This window comes from Procambarus clarkii, chromosome 6, assembly GCF_040958095.1.
Source record: "Procambarus clarkii isolate CNS0578487 chromosome 6, FALCON_Pclarkii_2.0, whole genome shotgun sequence".
Classification (NCBI taxonomy): Eukaryota; Metazoa; Arthropoda; class Malacostraca; order Decapoda; family Cambaridae; genus Procambarus; species Procambarus clarkii.
This window is the reverse complement of record NC_091155.1, coordinates 32,920,821-32,940,603: the sequence shown is the minus strand read 5'-3', so window position 1 is coordinate 32,940,603 and position 19,783 is coordinate 32,920,821. Positions and strand designations below refer to the sequence as shown.

At 45.1% G+C, this 19,783-nt stretch overlaps 1 protein-coding gene across 2 annotated transcripts in view; it reads left to right on the top strand.

Moving 5' to 3' along the window:
* The window catches only part of LOC123753944 (uncharacterized), a 260,619-nt gene that overhangs the window by 22,738 nt on the left and 218,098 nt on the right, over positions 1 to 19,783 (top strand). The window contains exons 3-4 of one of the 2 annotated variants that reach the window (XM_069308142.1): positions 2,761 to 2,927; positions 10,494 to 10,664. In XM_069308142.1, the coding sequence (XP_069164243.1) occupies positions 2,761 to 2,927; positions 10,494 to 10,664 (338 nt within the window). Of the gene's footprint in view, positions 1 to 2,760; positions 2,928 to 10,493; positions 10,665 to 11,644; positions 11,685 to 19,783 lie in introns of those variants that run through there. The other variant, XM_069308152.1, reaches the window with a different exon arrangement.

The following is a 19,783-nucleotide window of genomic DNA, read 5'->3' as shown; positions in this document are numbered from 1 at the left end:
ACTGAAAGCCCTCACTGGCACCACCTGGGGAGCACACCATAAAATCCTGCTCCGTTTCTATACAACCTACATTCGCAGCCAAATAGACTATTGTTGCCAAGCATATGCATCGGCTGCGCCTACCAACCTACAGAGCCTAGAGGTCATCCAAAACAATGCCATGCGACTTATATGTGGCGCAATGCGTTCCACTCCTATCCTCGGACTTTACGGGGAAACGGGCCTCACAAGCCTAGCCACCAGACGAGACATAATGTGTGCCAACTATCTGTCACTCTGTACCACTGCTCACCAGACACACCCATACAGATCAAAAATTAACCCAACAGTTAACCCACATAACCCCCGCTTCCCAACCAATCACTCACAACCTTTCCTCACACGGGCTACAAATAACCTCAATATAGACCTCTCTCTACTCCAAAACTCGGAAACCCAACTTACTGTTCCCCCTATTCCACCCTGGCTTTATACAACTCCTAATACAGCAATACAACTCGAAGACAACATTCCAAAGTCTGCACCAAACTCAGCCATAGCCTCAGTCTTTCTCTCAACAATGAAAAATTGCTACCCAAATACCACAGCGATTTATACAGATGGATCTCGCATCATCAAGAACAACGTACCCTCGGTCACTAGCGCTGTATGGATACCGGAATACCATCTCAAGCAGGGATGGCGGTTACCAAACCAACTATCTGTTTTCACAGCTGAATTATATGCCTTATATCAAGCTCTCCAAATAATCACAACATTACCAGTCGGGACATATACAATCTGCAGTGACTCCAAGAGTGCGATTCAAGCAATTACGTACTCTTCAACAACGTGCAAGGAGTTTGTTTACCCATGTCTTCAACTTCTTCATGAACATCGATTGAACGGTTATGATACCTCTATCCAATGGGTCCCAGCGCATTGTGGTATTCTCCATAATGAACTAGTAGATCAACTAGCCAAAGCAATGCACAACACACCTCACATTACCCGTCATCCAATTCCCCATGTTGCACGTAAAGGAGCCTTCAAAAATACCATCACCCAAGATTTTGCGACGAAATGGAAAACGTCATGCTCACCTTTGTACTATGGGTCCATTAAAAAGAAATGGGAAACTTGGAAACATGTCAGATATAAAAGCAGAGAAATTGATATAGCGATGACCAGATTAAGGCTGGGACACACCAAACTAGCAGCACAAAGCTCTAAGTACAGAACAGACATCAACGAACTCTGCATCCACTGTCAGGTGCCTGAAACAATCGAACACTATCTCCTACATTGCTTCCGACACTATAGTGCCAGAGTAAATTTCAAACAAGAACTTATCTCACTTAAAATACCCTTTACCATCGAGCATATATTAGGAGGCGGTGACCACTCGTTACAAGAAAAATACCAAATAGTCAAAGCACTGGCTAAATATCTCCAATCGACCAACAAATTGGGTCACATCTGACCCGCGCCACATTTATACCTGGCGCCACCAACAGCTAAACACAGAAAACAAATGTTTCGTCGCAACACCAAGGATCAGCTGACGCCATAAACACAACACACCGCCCTACGGTGCGGCAAGTCTCCCTTTAACATCCACCTCTGTTTTAGTCGCCGCTCCTCTGTCTACAGCACAACGCAACAAGCACTTTTGAAACTCTTATCATCTTCAACATAAACGCCTCTACCAACATCTGTACTGGTGCAGTCATCGGGAGGACAAACCCTTCATGCAAACTGCACCTACTATCAAGAAGAAGAAGCATCAAAATTGGGTGTGGCTCTGTGCCTCTGAGTGCCACGTAATGGCGGCTGTCTGAAGGCCTACAAAGCTTGGTGTACAGCTAGGTAATAATCTTATATTGAGGGCCAACTGTCTGCTCAGCTTCTTGTAACTCCAAATCACAATTACCTGCCGAATTTAAAGAATTAATAATGTTTCCCTAAACATATAAGTACAGGTATGACATGGAATATGAGTGTGTTGAGCTGAGTAAATGTACTTGATTGTGGGTTTTATCATACATTATAACCGCCTACCTATTTATGAATAAATATGGCCAAACTTAAACAAAAAATACTTGGTAAGATGGATACTGATGTTGCTGTGGATGTTGAGAGGCTGTTTTGCTGGTTGCTCACTTGTTGACACGTAGTCTGGGTGTCTAAAGAGTTAAATCAGCTCATATGGAGAGAGCCACTCTACAGCGTGTCTAGCTTTGTTGTTATTCTCTCTACGTGACGACGCTCCTGGGGGAGACGAACTCAAATGTTTGGTGGTTCTATTTATGTTTAAGAAATAGAGTATTAAGCTATATTCCTAGTGTTGGAAATTATATTCAGTCCTAGTGAACACTTTTTTATTAAATTTAAACACTAGACTGTTGTTTAAAAGAAATTATGAGTAATGCAAATTGATGTCATGGAATCACCCATTCTCTTTTCTTTAAGCGGATATTCATGTTAATATGTGTGTCGGATTTCTGACATTTATATTCAATTCTAGTGAATACTATTTTATTAAGTTTAAACACTAGACTGTGGTTTTAAAGAATAATTGTGGAGTTTAAGTATACATGATGTAAATATGGGTGTTGTTGTGATGACGTAACGAAAACTCATTTTCTTTAAATTCTGTAAATGGCTAACTATAGAATGTTAACATGTGTGTCGGATTTCCGACATGTTACAATAAAGTGCGAAGTTTCTTAGTGAACTTTTGTAATGTATTGTGTTTGTAGCAGTGCATTATGTCAACAGGTGTGGTGGAGCAGGGCAGATCAGCGGTGTTCAAGCAGCGGGTGGAGGTGGAAGTGGACGGAGAGCGGACATATAGTGGAGCAGGTGTGGTGGAAGTGAGCAGGTACCAGGCAGACACCCTCCTCATCCTCACCACCAGAGACGCCCACAACTCTGCACAACCACTGGCAAGTCTCTCTCTCTCGCCTTATATCTCCACAGCTTTACCTTAACCTCTTCTCTCTGCACCTTATATCTCCACAGCTTTACCTTACTCTCTTCTCTCTCTCTCGCCTTATATCTCCACAGCTTTACCTTAACCTCTTCTCTCTGCACCTTATATCTCCACAGCTTTACCTTAACCTCTTCTCTCTCTCCCGTCTTATCTCTCCACAGCTTTACCTAACCCGCATCTCTAATGTCCACATGGACATTATGTGATCTCTTCTCTAATGTCCACATGTTACACCTGAACAATTGTGCAGTGGCAACTTTCTTCACAAGGTGCACAAAATGCACCAATTTTTGGTGCCAAATGTTCGTGTATTTGGCAGCAACAGAGAAACATTGCAAGGTGGGTAACTATACAGTCATACATATGATAGTGTGCATGCCTCGGGCGACGCTTATAATCACCAGAACGTTATTAAACAGGTACAACAGTTAAGAGTCCATCACGTCAATACTCGTCCTGTCAGCGGCGTGTATTGTACACCTCATACTCCTCCTGTGAGCGGTAGTTTATTGTGCACCCCATACGCGTCCTGTACTCACCTAGTTATACTCACCTAGTTGTGTTTGCGGGGGTTGAGCTCTGGCTCTTTGGTCCCCACCTGTCGACTGTCAATCAACTGTTGTACAGGTTTCTGAGCCTACTGGCCACTATCATATCTACATTTGAAACTGTGGAGTCAGCCTCCACCACATCACTGCCTAATGCATTTCACCTGTTAACTACTCTGACACTGAAAAAATTCTTTCTAACGTTCCTGTGTCTCATTTGGGTACTCAGTTTCCACCTGTGTCCCCGTGTTCGAGTACCAACCGTGTTAAACAGTTTATCCTTATCAACCCTGTCAATTCCTCTGAAAATTTTGTAGGTGGTGATCATGTCTCCCCTTACTCTTCTGTCTTCTAGCGTCGTGAGGTGCATTTTATGCAGCCTTTCCTCGTAACTCATGTCTCTTAGTTCTGGGACTAGCCTAGTAGCATACCTCTGAACTCTTTCCAGCTTCGTCTTGTGCTTCACAAGGTACGGGTTCCATGCTGGGGCCTCATACTCCAGGATTGGTCTTACATATGCGGTAAACAAGGTTCTGAATGATTCCTTACACAGGTTCCTGAAGGCTGTTCTGATGTTAGCCAGCCTCGCATATGCCGCAGATGTAATTCTCTTTATGTGGGTTTCAGGAGACAGGTTTGGCGTGATGTCAACTCCTAGATCTTTCTCTGTCCGTTTCATGTAGTACTTCATCTACCATTCGGTATCCTGTGTCTGGCCTCCTGTTTCCACCGCCTAGTTTCATAACCTTGCATTTACTCGGGTTGATCTTTAGTAGCCATTTGTTAGACCATTCTGTCTAGGTCATCTTGTTTTCCCCTACTATCATCCTCTGTTTTAATCCTCTTCATAATTTTTACATCATCAGCAAACAATGAGAGGAACGATTCTATACCCTCTGGGAGATCATTTACATATCTCAGAAACATTATGTGCACAATATACTAACGTTCACAGTCGAAAATGGGGTGTACAATACAATCGCACAATGCGGTGCAGGGGGTATACTCCTCTTCTGTGAGCGGTGTGTATTGTGCACCTCTTACGCGTTCTGTGAGCGGTGTATATTGAGCACCCCATACTCGTCCTGTGAGCGGTGTATATTGTGCACCCCATACTCGTCCTATGATCAGTAGTTAATTGTGCACCCCTACCCTTCTTCTGAACAGTGCACATGGTGCTCGTTCTTTTAGTGGTGGTTTATTGAGTACCCCATTCTCGTCATGTGAGCATAAGTATATTGTGCACCCTATTCTCGTCCTGTGAGCGATAAAGTATTGTGCACCCCATACTCGTCCTGTAAGTGGTAGCATTTTGTACACCCCATTTTTGTCCTGTGAGTGGTGTATATTGTACACCCCATACTCGTCCTGTGATAGTTTATTGTACACCCCATACTCGTCCTGTAAGCGGTAATTTACTGTGAATCTCATACTCGTTCTGTGAGCGGTAGTTTATTGTGCATCCAGTACTCATCCTATGAGCGGTGTATATTGTGCACCTCTTACTCGTCCTGTGATAGGTAGTTTATTGTGTACTCTTGAGCCCCCCTCCTATTTTTCCCCAAATCCGGCGTTAAGAGTCATATCCGCTGACCCTCCTGATTCCCTGAAGTGCAAGGAGTCTTTTGGTATATGGGGCGACAAAATTGGTCACCTAATTTGGGGAAAAATTTATGTTTCTAAGTTTGTAGGTGAGGGGGGGGGGGGAGTCGCACGCCTGGTACAAACAAAATGGCGCCCCCTGACAGGACATCCGCAATTTTGTGGGCGACGCCAGCTAGTTTATTGTGTACCCCATTCTCTTCCTGTGAGGGGTTTATAATGTATCTTCTATCTTGAGGTTATCTTGAGATGATTTCGGGGCTTTAGTGTCCCCGCGGCCCGGTCCTCGACCAGGCCTCCACCCCCAGGAAGCAGCCCGTGACAGCTGACTAACTCCCAGGTACCTATTTACTGCTAGGTAACAGGGGCATTCAGGGTGAAAGAAACTTTGCCCATTTGTTTCTGCCCCGTGCGGGAATCGAACCCGCGCCACAGAATTACGAGTCCTGCGCGCTATCCACCAGGCTATACCCAATACTCGTCCTATGAGCTGTGCATATTTAACACCCACATTCTTATCCAGTCAGCTGTATATATTGTGCACCCTATACTCGTCCTGTGAGAGGTGTATATTGTGAACCCCGTATTCGTCCTATCAGCGGTGAATATTATGCACCCCCAGACTCGTCCTGTGAGCGGTGTATATTACGCACACCATACTTATCCAGACAGCTCTGTATATTGTGCACCCAATACTCGTCCTGTGAGAGGTGTATATTGTGCACCACATACTCGTCCTGTGAGCAGTGTATATTGTGCACCCCATACTTTTCCTTTGAGCGGTGTATAATATGCACACCATACTAGTCCAGTGAGTGGTGTATATTGAGCAGTCACTACTCTTTCTTTGAGCGGTGTATATTGTGCACCCCATACTCCTCCTGTGAGCGGTGCATATTGTGCACCCGTAATCGTCATATCAGCAGTGTATATTGTGCACCCTATACTCGTCCTGTGAGTGTTAGTTTATTGTGCACCTCATACTCGTCCTGTGATCGGTGTTTATTATGCACCCCCATGCACCTCCTTTAAGCGGTAGTTTATTGTGCACCCCATACTCGTCTTGTCAGCAGTGTATATTGCACACCCATTTCTCGTATTGTGAATGGTGTACATTGTGAACCTAATACTCGTCCTCTGAGCGGTGAGTTACATTAGGCTAGGTTAGGTTAGGCTAGGTTAAGTATGATGATGCATTGTTGTTCAGAGGATATTTTTAAGATTTAGTGGCTAAGGAAATATATTTTAACAGAATAATTTATAAACAGATATGCAAATGTGTTATAAAAAGGTGAACTAGTTACTTAAAGATTTTAGTTAAGAACAATGTTAAAAAACTTCCTTTTAATATTTTTTGTACTCCACGAAGTATAATGTTAGTTAGGAAAGTGTTGAACGAAGCTACACTTGACTATTTTAATACCAAGTTTTGACTGTAAATGTCTTAATGAACTAGTACCACTACATAAAATTTAGCACATGTTTAGTTTGATATAATACTTAAAGTTGTTTAAGACTACATGATGCTGTGTCTTAGTTTACTTATGTCTTGAAAAGCTGTCCTTGGCTACTTATTTATTGAATGAAGAACATTTGTTACATTTGAGAGATTTTTTGATGCTTGAAGATGTCCTAGAGAGTAATTCTTTTATATAAAGTCGTGTTAATGAGTGCAAATGACAATTAAAATGATCTTGGAACTTATTATTGTTGTCTTGGAGAGATTCTTGAATGGGCGAAGAAAGTTTATTTGATGCTCGAAGACGTCTTTGACAGTTTCTTTGATAAACGAAGGTGAGTTAGAGAACAACTTTGATGAACGAAGGTGAGTTAGAGAACAACTTTGATGAACGATGTGAGGTAGAGAACAACTTTTTATGCACGGAAATGTCTTAGACAGTTTCTTTGATGAACGAAGGTGAGTTAGAGATTAACTTTGATGCATGATGATGTTTTAGAAAGTTTCTTTGAGTGTGTCATTGATATCTTGAAGTGTATCTTTGACTATTTTCAGTTGAATGAAGAACAATTTTAGTTAAGAACAGTGTTAAAAAACTTCCTTTGGCTATTTTTTGTACTCCACGAAGTATAATGTTAGTTAGGAAATTGTTGAACGAAGCTACACTTGACTATTATTAGTTGAGTGAAGTGTTGTTTTGGTTAAGAAATGACAAAAAATATGATGAATTTGCCTATTGTTAGTTGAATGGCAAATAATTTTAGTTAAGAAATGATGAATGTGGCTATTTTTAGTGTATTAGCGAATAATTTTAGTTAAATTAAGACAAGAAAATTTGATGAATGAGCCTATTTTTAGTGTATTAGCGAATAATTTTAGTTAAAAACAACAAGAAAAGAATGTCTTGGTAAATTTGTTACTGTATAAAGGGAAGATTTGTTTTCGAACAAAGCTGTTAAGAAATAATAAGTTGTTAAGCAATTTTTTTAAAAATAAACCTGATAAATGACTAAATAAATAAAACTCTGTAGTAACTTGTGGAGAATTAGTAATGTTGCTGTTGATAATACATAACTACGAACTACAGAACGGCAGAAACAATTGGTTTAAAAGAAACAAAGAACATGAAAAGCCGAGAATATGAAAAGGAATGCGATGAACGGTTAAGAACAGATTGATGGAGGAAAATTGTAAGAATGGGTGGCGACATGAGCTGAGAACATGTGAGGACATGTAAGGGAAGGAAGGAGGAGCTATGTACTTACATATGATAAGATACATGCTAATAGATGGCCCCTTAAGTCTTATGGTGCATATAAAGAAATAGTTAGTTAAATAGTTATATTAATAATAGTTAAATAGAAATAGTTAGAAATAGTTAGAAATAGAGAACATGTAAGAGAAATGCGAAGGACACAGTGAATATGCACAGAAAATGAATTCATATTGTAGAGAACATGAATAATGAATATAAAATTTGTACAGAGAACATGTGATGAATATTTGCAGAACATGAAGAACACGGAGAAACAGGTGAAAATAAGGAATGGACATTTGGACGGATATTTTAAGAACACGGAGAGAACATCCAAATATGGTAAAATTATTGGTACTAGCTGTATTTAATATTCTTAAGGGTTAAGAGTTGTGAATGAATGAATCTGGGGAATGGGTGAGATGAATGAGGAGAAGAGGGAGAGGGAGGGAAGATAAGGGTGAAAAGAATTGGGGAGATAAGGGAGGGGGAAGGTAGGGGAGGAGGAAGGTAAGGGGTGGGGGCAAGGGAAGGGGAAGATAAGGGAGGGGAAAGGTTAGGGGTGAGGGAGATAAGGGTGGGGGTGGTAAGGGAGGGGGGAGTTAAGGGCTGAGGGAGATAAGACAGGGGACGAGGGGTGGAGTAATGAAGGAAGAGAGAGGGAAGTATGGAAAGAGTAGGGTGTAGAGGGGGGGGGGGTTAGGGGGAAGATAAGGAGGAAGGCAGCAGGGAGAGATAAGGTGTATTATGACCGTGTGATTACTACCACATTAGTGATTATTTACATAGCTGAGTAAACAAGAGTGTTGAAGGAGAGGATATGCTTACTGTGATAAGGTGATAGGGAGGGAGCGGGTCTTGATCTGATATATTAAGTTTGATGAACATTGAACTAAGGTGGAGGACGGGAGTTGGCGCTTATGGAAGAAAGTTTGTGAGAGTTTGGTCCATCTCGGACCCACCACAGCCCGGTTGGTCCGGCACTCCTTGGAGGAATAAATCTAGTTTCTTCTTGAAAATGTCCATAGTTGTTCTGGCAATATTTCTTATGCTCGCTGGGAGGGTGTTGAACAACCATGGACCTCTGATGTTTATACAGTGTTCTCTGATTGTGCCTATGGCACCCCTGCTCTTCACTGGTTCTATTCTGCATTTTCTTCCATATCGTTCACTCCAGTACGTTGTTAATTTACTGTGTAGATTTGGTACTTGGCCCTCCAGTATCTTCCAGGTGTATATTATTTGATATCTCTCTCGTCTTCTTTCTAGTGAGTACATTTGGAGGGCTTTGAGACGATCCCAATAATTTAGGTGCTTTATCGCGTCTATGCGTGCCATATATGTTCTCTGTATTCCCTCTATTTCAGCAATCTCTCCTGCTCTGAAGGGGGAAGTGAGTACTGAGCAGTACTCAAGACGGGACAACACAAGTGACTTGAAGAGTACAACCATTGTGATGGGATCCCTGGTTTTGAAAGTTCTCGTAATCCATCCTATCATTTTTCTGGCTGTCGCAATATTTGCTTGGTTATGTTCCTTAAACGTTAGGTCGTCAGACATCATTATTCCCAAATCCTTTACATGCTGTTTTCCTACTATGGGTACATTTGATTGTGTTTTATACCCTGTATTATGGCCCACGGAATTCACTCGCACAACAGGGGGGAAGGTGGCCTCCCATGTCAAGCTCGCCACGTCAACACGTAGCCAGGCAGCAACAGCAGGGGGAGGGGGGGGGGGGGCAGAGACGCCCACACCCCCTGGCGACCAAAGCGGCAAACAACCCCAACAACCAGGGAGGGCTGGCAAGATGTCCTCACCCCACAGCTGCCAGGTCGCAACTCTCCATAGGCGTCTGGAATGGTGCTTGTTGTGGGTGATAGGCGTCGGGAATGGTACTTGTTGTAGGTGATAGGCGTCGGGAATGGTACTTGTTGTGGGTAATAGGTGTCGGGAATGGTGCTTGTTGTGGGTGATAGGCGTCGGGAATGGTGCTTGTTGTGGATGATAGGCGTCGGTAATGGTGCTTGCCGTTTCTTTCATTTGTACACATATTCTGTAAATTTTATAAATAAAGAAAAACCATAATGTAACTATACAATACCAGTAAATATTACTGATGCGGGCCTAAGGAAGTTAAGTGTAAGTAAGTTCTTAAGTGAATAATAGTGTGTAGGCCCACGGGTGGTAATGAGCGAGTGAGGAGCCACACAGCGACTGCACGTATGGTCGTGTGAAACCCCCGATCCTGGCAGGCGAACAACCTGCCAGGATCAGGGTGTTAATCATGCATAAATGACCAAGGACCTAAGAATGTTATACACAAAATAAAAAGAATTTACACATAGTTTGGTCATTAAATAATAACTGTTTTTGGTACATGTATTTACATGTATACATGTATGTACATGTTCAAGGTATTTAAATGTGTGCTTTACCTCGAGACAATATATGGTTGCATATAGAAATAAGCTACTCGTATGCATTTGTGGTCAGACTTTGGACAAATGTTTCCGCACTTCAATCGTCAAAATCCGATGTTGTCGGGGTAGACAATCCCGCAGGAAGCCACATTAGAACAATGGCCTTGTTTCATACTCCTAATATATTTTTAATTTTTTCTTACATATATATTTTCTTGTGTTTTGGTTTCAGGTTTCTGGTCGCGGGTCTGGAAGAGCTGTGGTGGTGAAGAGCCTGGGTGGTCGCGGCGCCTCGCTCCTTCACCATGTTGACGAGACCACCACATCCCTCAACTACAAGAGATCCCTGGCATCCCTCCTTACACCCGCCTACCACACCTCCACCCTCGCCTACCACACACAGGTACACCTCACATCCGCCCACCACACCTCCACCCTCGCCTACCACACACAGGTACACCTCACATCCGCCCACCACACCTCCACCCTCGCCTACCACACACAGGTACACCTCACATCCGCCCACCACACCTCCACCCTCGCCTACCACACACAGGTACACCTCACATCCGCCCACCACACCTCCACCCTCGCCTACCACACACAGGTACACCTCACATCCGCCCACCACACCTCCACCCTCGCCTACCACACACAGGTACACCTCACATCCGCCCACCACACCTCCACCCTCGCCTACCACACACAGGTACACCTCACATCCGCCCACCACACCTCCACCCTCGCTTACCACACACAGGTACACCTCACATCCGCCCACCACACCTCCACCCTCGCCTACCACACACAGGTACACCTCACATCCGCCCACCACACCTCCACCCTCGCCTACCACACACAGGTACACCTCACATCCGCCCACCACACCTCCACCCTCGCCTACCACACACAGGTACACCTCACATCCGCCCACCACACCTCCACCCTCGCTTACCACACACAGGTACACCTCACATCCGCCCACCACACCTCCACCCTCGCCTACCACACACAGGTACACCTCACATCCGCCTACCACACCTCCACCCTCGCTTACCACACACAGGTACACCTCACATCCGCCCACCACACCTCCACCCTCGCCTACCACACACAGGTACACCTCACATCCGCCCACCACACCTCCACCCTCGCCTACCACACACAGGTACACCTCACACCCGCTCACCACACCTCCACCCTCGCCTACCACACACAGGTACACCTCACACCCGCTCACCACACCTCCACCCTCGCTTACCACACACAGGTACACCTCACACCCGCTCACCACACCTCCACCCTCGCCTACCACACACAGGTACACCTCACACCCGCTCACCACACCTCCACCCTCGCTTACCACACACAGGTACACCTCACACCCGCTCACCACACCTCCACCCTCGCCTACCACACACAGGTACACCTCACACCCGCTCACCACACCTCCACCCTCGCAGTCCGTATTTTTTTTTTTTTGCGGGGAAGCCCAGTCAGCTCCCCGGAGCTTTTGGACTGACTTTAGCTAATATTATTATTAGTACAGGGCTTCAGTCATATGGAGTTTTCATGCCTTCCGGAGACCACTAGCCAGAACAGCCGGTCCCCTCGGAGAGGCGCAGGTAGCAATGGCCTATGAAAAATTGCAACCTGAGACCGAACAGAGGCTAAAACTTCGCAAAGAAAAACAAGCTAACAGGCAACACTAACAGCCCGCTCGTTCGCGCCCACCCTCACCCTCCTCTCCCCCCCCCTGGATGGGGAGGGAAGGTCCCAGTCCACCGAACCGGCACCCAGACCAACAGTTTGTCAGCTGAAGCTGAAGCTGAACGGGTGGAGATCTGCTCTGGTTTCAGTTGCCTGATTGGCTTCCCCCTTCTGGTGCTACTGCTGTGCGTTGGTGGTGGCCAAGAGTTCTGTACCAAGAGCGGCAGGCGCTTGAGGCTCCCTTCCCCTAGGCGCCCTGTGAGTACACTCCTTGGGTTTAAAGTTATCTTCTCTGCGTTCTTCGGGTCCCCATTCCCGTAGAGATAGCAGTTGCTGGGCTTTCTGCCTCGCCATTAGGGTCAGCTCAGGTCTTGGGTATTTTCGCTTGGCCCTGGGTAGGGAGTGCAGGTTGTTGCTGGTTTGGGCGTACTGTGATGCCCATCTTGCATAATCGCCACGGCCGTGACTTTCTTGTCCGCTAGGTTGTGGTGCTTCCTCGAGGTTCTCTTTGCTACTTTTAGTTTTCTTTTGCCCGTTAGGAGGCTGCCGGGGTGCCTATTAGGTGATACATAGGTTCGGTAGGACAGTCCTCCACTGGGCCTCCAAGGTTGCTGACCACACAGGGGGGGGGGGCAGTATGCATGGATGATATACAGGGTTACAACCGATTTTGGCAGCACCAGTGCATCCTGTAGAAAAACATCCCCCTGCAGGCGGTTGAAATTCCCGTCTGGGCTTAGTGGACCAATGGACGTGTCCTCTGAGCTCCATCTCGCATTTTGTGAGCTTGAGGGTAGTTAGTTGCCCATGTGTCTCGGTGACGATCACCACTTTTGCCTCCTTCAGTCCGCGCCCCTTCGTTCTCCCCTTGTTTGTATGGTTCACCGTTCTCCTCCTCACCCCCTGCTGCCGTCTCCAAAACGTCTGAGGGTTTTGGGGACGGGCCAGGGTTTGGCTGAGGATGAGACTCGGGCGGCTCCGGGGGTTGCCCCATTCGGTGCGGGGACGGAGGCATTCGAACCAGTTCCTCCCGCCGAGGCTTCAGGGTCCTTCCAGCCTTTCCCTTGGACTCTGCATTTTCTTCAAGGGTTGAAGACGGCTCTACCCCGGGACTTTGTGGAGAGCCCGCCTTCAGAGCTTGAGCTTTTGTGCCTTCTGAGTTGGGGTTTTCCATCCCCTCCTTCCATCTGCGTTGGTTCACACTTTTGCAGGTGTGATTTCGGCGCCATTGCTTCAGGCGCATCGCCTGGGCTGGTTTGTTTTGGTGTCCATTATTGCTTTTCTGCAGGCGCTTCTCGACCCGGCTGCCAGGGCGGCACTGCGTCTGGTTTGTTTACATATGGCTGGGAGTGTGATCGCGTTTTGGGGGGCGTTTTTCGCCTCCTTCAGGTGGTGTTTGTCCCCCTGATGCCATTTCTGTGTGTACTCACCTAGTTGTGCTTGCGGGGGGTTGAGCTCTGGCTCTTTGGTCCCGCCTCTCAACTGTCGATCAACTGGTGTACAGATTTCTGAGCCTACTGTGCTCTATCATATCTACATTTGAAACTGTGTATGGAGTCTTCCTCCACCACATCATTACTTAGTGCATTCGATTTGTTAACCACTCTCACACTGAAAACATTCTTTCTAATGTTTCTGTGGCTCATTTAGGTACTAAGTTTCTACCTGTGCCCCCTTGTTCGTGTTCCACCCGTGCTAAAGAGTTTACCTTCGTCCACCCTATCAATTCCCTGAGAATTTTGGAGGTGGTTATCATGTCTCCCCTTACTCTTCTGTTTTCCAGGGACGTGAAGTTCAGCTCCTTTAGTCTTTCCTCGTAGCTCATACCTCTCAGTTTCGGGACGAGTCTGTTGGCATACCGCTGAATCTTCTCCAAGTTTGTCTTGTGTTTAATGAGATATGGACTCCAGGCTGGAGCTGCATATTCCAAGATTGGTCTGACGTAAGTAGTATACAGGGTCCTGAACGATTCCTTACACAAGTTTCTAAACGCAGTTCTTATGTTGGCCAAATCTAGCATATGTCACTGATGATATCCGTTTGATGTGGGCCTCTGGGGACAGGTTTGATGTGATATCAACCCCTAGATCTTTCTCTCTATTTGACTCTTGCAGGATTTCACCTCCCAGATGGTACCTTATGCTCCGCCTTTTGCTCCCTTCGCCTAATTTCATTACTTCACACTTTCATGAGTTGAACTTTAGTAGCCATTTTCTAGACCATTCCTCCAGTTTGTTTAAGTCGTCCTGTAGTCTCTGTCTATCTTCATCTGTCTTGATTCTTCTCATAATTTTTTCATCATCAGCAAACATTGAGAGGAATGATTCTATACCCTCTGGAAGATCGTTTAGATATATTACAAACAGGATGGGTCCAAGTATAGAGCCCTGTGCGACCCCGCTGGGGTCATCTTGCCACTCTGATGTTTTCTTCCCCCCCCCCCCCCTTCCCTCACAGTTACTTGCTGTTTCCTGTTGCTTAGATACTCCCTTATCAACTGGAGCACCTTACCTTTTTCTCCTGGCTGTTGCTCCAGCTTTTGTAACTGGCTGTTATGGAGTACTGTGTCAAAGGCTTTCTGACAGTCCAAGAAAATGCAGTCTGCCCACTCTTCTCTTTCTTGCTTAATTTTTGTTGTTTGGTCATAGAATTCTATTAAACCTGTGAGGCACGATTTACTATCTCTGAACCCATGCTGGCAGTGTGTTACAAAGCCATTTCCCTCCAGATGCTGTATGAGCCTTTTCCTAACGAGCTTCTGCATCATCTTGCATGGTATACAAGTTAGGGAAATTGGCCTGTAGTTCAGTGCCTCTTGCTTGTCACCCTTTTTGTATATTGGGACTACATTAGCTGTCTTCCAGCTTTCTGATAGGTCTCCTGTTTCCAGTGACCTGTTGTACACCACAGAGAGTGTATAGCACTTAGTGTGTGGCACACTTAGGGCTTCTGCACCTTTCTTTAGTATCAACGGTGAGATTCTGTCAGGCCCCAACAGCCTTTGTCACATTTAGTTCCAACAGATTCCTTTAGATATCCTTTTGTGTGTTGATTTGATTTGATTCCTTTTGTGTGTGTTTAATTGTGTACATGTGGTTGTATATATGTTATATATGTGTATATATATATATATATATATATATATATATATATATATATATATATATATATATATATATATATATATATATGCACAGACTACCCTATTCCAGTAGCTGAAGTTTATAACTTTTTAGACACTCAACCCACCAGGAGACTCGAACACTGGCCAACAAGGTGGCAGTTGCATGCTGTATCCACTACGCTATACTTCAAAGCCATAAGAGAGGTAGGAACTCTGGGGTATTTAACCAACCAGAAATTCCAATCCTCTCCCAGGCGATGAGATAGTGTGGGACCTCGGATGCTCTTTCATCGGTTCCTGTTATATGGGAAAACTCAGTGCCAAATGCTTAATGCACAGACTACCCTATTCCAGTAGCTGAAGTTTATAACTTTTTAGACACTCAACCCACCAGGAGACTCGAACACTGGCCAACAAGGTGGCAGTTGCATGCTGTATCCACTACGCTATACTTCAAAGCCATAAGAGAGGTAGGAACTCTGGGGTATTTAACCAACCAGAAATTCCAATCCTCTCCCAGGCGATGAGATAGTGTGGGACCTCGGATGCTCTTTCATCGGTTCCTGTTATATGGGAAAACTCAGTGCCAAATGCTTAATGCACAGACTACCCTATTCCAGTAGCTGAAGTTTATAACTTTTTAGACACTCAACCCACCAGGAGACTCGAACACTGGCCAACAAGGTGGCAGTTGCATGCTGTATCCACTACGCTATACTTCAAAGCCATAAGAGAGGTAGGAACTCTGGGGTATTTAACCAACCAGAAATTCCAATCCTCTCCCAGGCGATGAGATAGTGTGGGACCTCGGATGCTCTTTCATCGGTTCCTGTTATATGGGAAAACTCAGTGCCAAATGCTTAATGCACAGACTACCCTATTCCAGTAGCTGAAGTTTATAACTTTTTAGACACTCAACCCACCAGGAGACTCGAACACTGGCCAACAAGGTGGCAGTTGCATGCTGTATCCACTACGCTATACTTCAAAGCCATAAGAGAGGTAGGAACTCTGGGGTATTTAACCAACTGAGTTTTCAATTTGGCACTGAGTTTTCCCATATAACAGGAACCGATGAAAGAGCATCCGAGGTCCCACACTATCTCATCGCCTGGGAGAGGATTGGAATTTCTGGTTGGTTAAATACCCCAGAGTTCCTACCTCTCTTATGGCTTTGAAGTATAGCGTAGTGGATACAGCATGCAACTGCCACCTTGTTGGCCAGTGTTCGAGTCTCCTGGTGGGTTGAGTGTCTAAAAAGTTATAAACTTCAGCTACTGGAATAGGGTAGTCTGTGCATTAAGCATTTGGCACTGAGTTTTCCCATATAACAGGAACCGATGAAAGAGCATCCGAGGTCCCACACTATCTCATCGCCTGGGAGAGGATTGGAATTTCTGGTTGGTTAAATACCCCAGAGTTCCTACCTCTCTTATGGCTTTGAAGTATAGCGTAGTGGATACAGCATGCAACTGCCACCTTGTTGGCCAGTGTTCGAGTCTCCTGGTGGGTTGAGTGTCTAAAAAGTTATATATATATATATATATATATATATATATATATATATATATATATATATATATATATATATATATATATATATATATATTATTAAATATGACCGAAAAAGTAAGATTAATAATTCTAACACGAATTTTCTCAATCTTTCGTACATTACGCTTCACTGTTGGAGATAAATCAAAAATCACTTCTCCAAAATTCATTTTTATTTCTAGTCTGACGCGACACGGGCGCGTTTCGTAAAACTTATTACATTTTCAAAGACTTCACAAATACACAACTGATTAGAACTTACGTATCTCTGATTTTATATCTACATTTGAGTGAGGTGGTAGGGGTGATGTGGCATTAACACAAGACAGAACAAGAGGGGATATTAATAGGGTATTAAAAGTATCAACACAAGACAGAACAGAAACAATGGGTATTGAATAGAAGTGTTTGTAGAAAGCCTATTGGTCCATATTTCTTGATGCTTCTATATTGGAGCGGAGTCTTGAGGTGGGTAGAATATAGTTGTGCAATAATTGGCTGTTGATTGCTGGTGTTGACTTCTTGATGTGTAGTGCCTCGCAAACGTCAAGCCGCCTGCTATCGCTGTATCTATCGATGATTTCTGTATATATATATATATATATATATATATATATATATATATATATATATATATATATATATATATATATATATATATATATATATATATATATATATATATATATATATATATATGTGTGTGAGACTGTTTTCTGGCCACCTATTGATGCTTTTCCGTTCAGTGGTGCGTTTTCCACCGGCGACTGTGGTCGGGCTTCCCCCGGGTTAGTTTCCAGGTTCCTTTGGGTTCTTCGGATTCGTCTTTTGGAGGTTTTCCTCTCGGATTTCCTCTGTGGAGGTTCGGGAGGACTCTGGTGGTTACCCCCTGTTAGACCCGATCTTTGGTCCGTTGGGAGGTTCCTGGGAATTCCTGGCTTGCAGACTGCCCTTCCTCTCTCATGCTTCAGCCTGGGCCATTACTCTTCGGTTTTCCTCTTATTTTGCTTTTGGTACCAGCTTCTGAGCCGGTGCTTCCTCCGGAGTCTGGGGTGGGGGGGTCCGCTTCTCAGAGAGGGCACTGGCCCTTTCGCAGGTCGCCCCATTGATGGGACGATAGGGGAAGTCTTTCGCTGTTTTTCCACGCTTGGTCCCGCAATTCGTGGGTGTTTTGGGTCAAGTCTTCCGGCCTGCGGTGGCGTTGGACGGCTCTTCCTCCTCTCGGGAATTTGGGGCAGGCTTCTTCCCCCTTACATTATCAGGTCATCTTGGAGTGGCTGCACTTGGACGTGTTCGAAACAACCTCGTCCCTCAAGTGGGTTTCCCACTTGTTTCCAGTCTCGGAACAAGACTGAGCGGTTCTGCGGTTCATTCTGGACTTGTCCCGTCTGAACCACTGGATGCCTTGCCCCTCCTTTCGGATGACAACTCTGCCCCAGGTCCGGCTTCTCTTGGAGCCGTATAGGCACGTTCCTGTTCATCCAGGGTTCAGGGTCTGGTTAGGTTTTGTGGTGGGGTGTCAGGCTTACCGCTTTTGTTGCCTTCCTTTTGGGCTGAATCTGGCGCCTCGCGTTTTTCACACGTCTAACCCGGGTTGTGGTGGCCCGTCTGCATCTGCTAGGTGTTTGGTTTTTGGCCTACCTCGACGGCTGGTTGGTGTGGGCTCACAGTCAGTCCGTGTATCTGCTCGCCAGGGATTTGGTTCTTTCCCAGCTCGCCGGGTTCGGGTTCCTGGTGAACTGAAGGAAGTCCCTTCTGGTTCCATCTCTGGTTTGGACTTGGCTGGGCCTTGTCTACATCGCCCGCTTCCTCTTTGGACTTTTCAGGGTTCGGTGCTTTGGCACCTTCCGGAGCCCTGCCTTGGTGTGTTCACGGATGCCTCCTCTATAGGCTAGGGTTTTGTGACCAGTGCTCCCTGGGCCAGCCAGGGGCGACGGGCTCCATCCTTCCGTTGGCCTTACAGTGCAGTGTGGGACTTTGTGGCAGTGTGGCTTAAGCTGCATCGAATTCAGCTCGCTTGGAGCTTTACGATCCGGCTTCATTCGGACTCCACTGTAGTGATTCATTGTCTGAACCGCGGGAGGTTTCTGTGGACCATGGCTCTTTAGGGCTGGTCGCTTCAAGTGGCTCTTCTGCTCTCTCAGGGTTTAGCTCTCCGTGCAGTTCATATCAGAGACGTGCCCAACGTCCTAGCAGATGGCCTGTCGCAGCTCATTTCCTCTCCACGGAATGGACGGTCGGCGCTGACTCGTTCAATTGGCTCTGCCGGATGTTCGGGCCCATGGAGGTTCGGGCTCATCGCGTCGGCATGGTCGAAGCGTCTCCTTGTCTGTGGCGCCCTACCCCGACTGCGAGCCACTGCGGTAGACGCTTTTCGGCAGGTTTAATAATAAATCCCATTTTCAGAGATTATTTCTAGTTTAAAGATGGCATATTGAACATAAGAATAAAAAATGCAGAAGGCCTTTTGGGGGTGACAATACGACATTTTCTAATTACACCCATGTTGTACCAAAAATTAACGACCACTGTGAAAATGAAATAATCTGCAGAAGGCCTATACATAAGAAGCAAGGAAAAATAACAATGTTCGCGCTGGTATTTGCCCCTGTCTTACCTAATGTTGGATAAATACTCCAATTAATGACCCCCATTCATACCAGTTTTCCACTTGTATCTCTCATTCATGCCACTCAATTAGAGGCAATGTGCAGAAGACCCCTATTAATACCCCATTTTATACCCATTCATTATATCTCCACCTAACTATAGAAGGGCTTACTTATTCAAATACTTTTAGTAGAGGCTAATTAAATTGTGAAAGATTGGTAGTACATTCAGCTAAAAGATTGTTTATTCGTACCTAATATTTATAGTGTATAGCCAAAGATGGCTTATAGAGCAAAAGAATGTATGAAACAGCCCACCTCCCATTCATATTAATGATAGAAGATAAGAGTCTGGACTGACAAGTGTCTCACGCGTTTAGAATAAAAATCTCAAAGTCCCTCAATATAAAGATCATGACACAATGCCTTGTTGAAATCTCCAAATCAAAACCAAATAACATACGAAGATTGTATATGTTAAAATATATGTAAAGACCTGTAACACCGATCAGGAATTTCATTTGC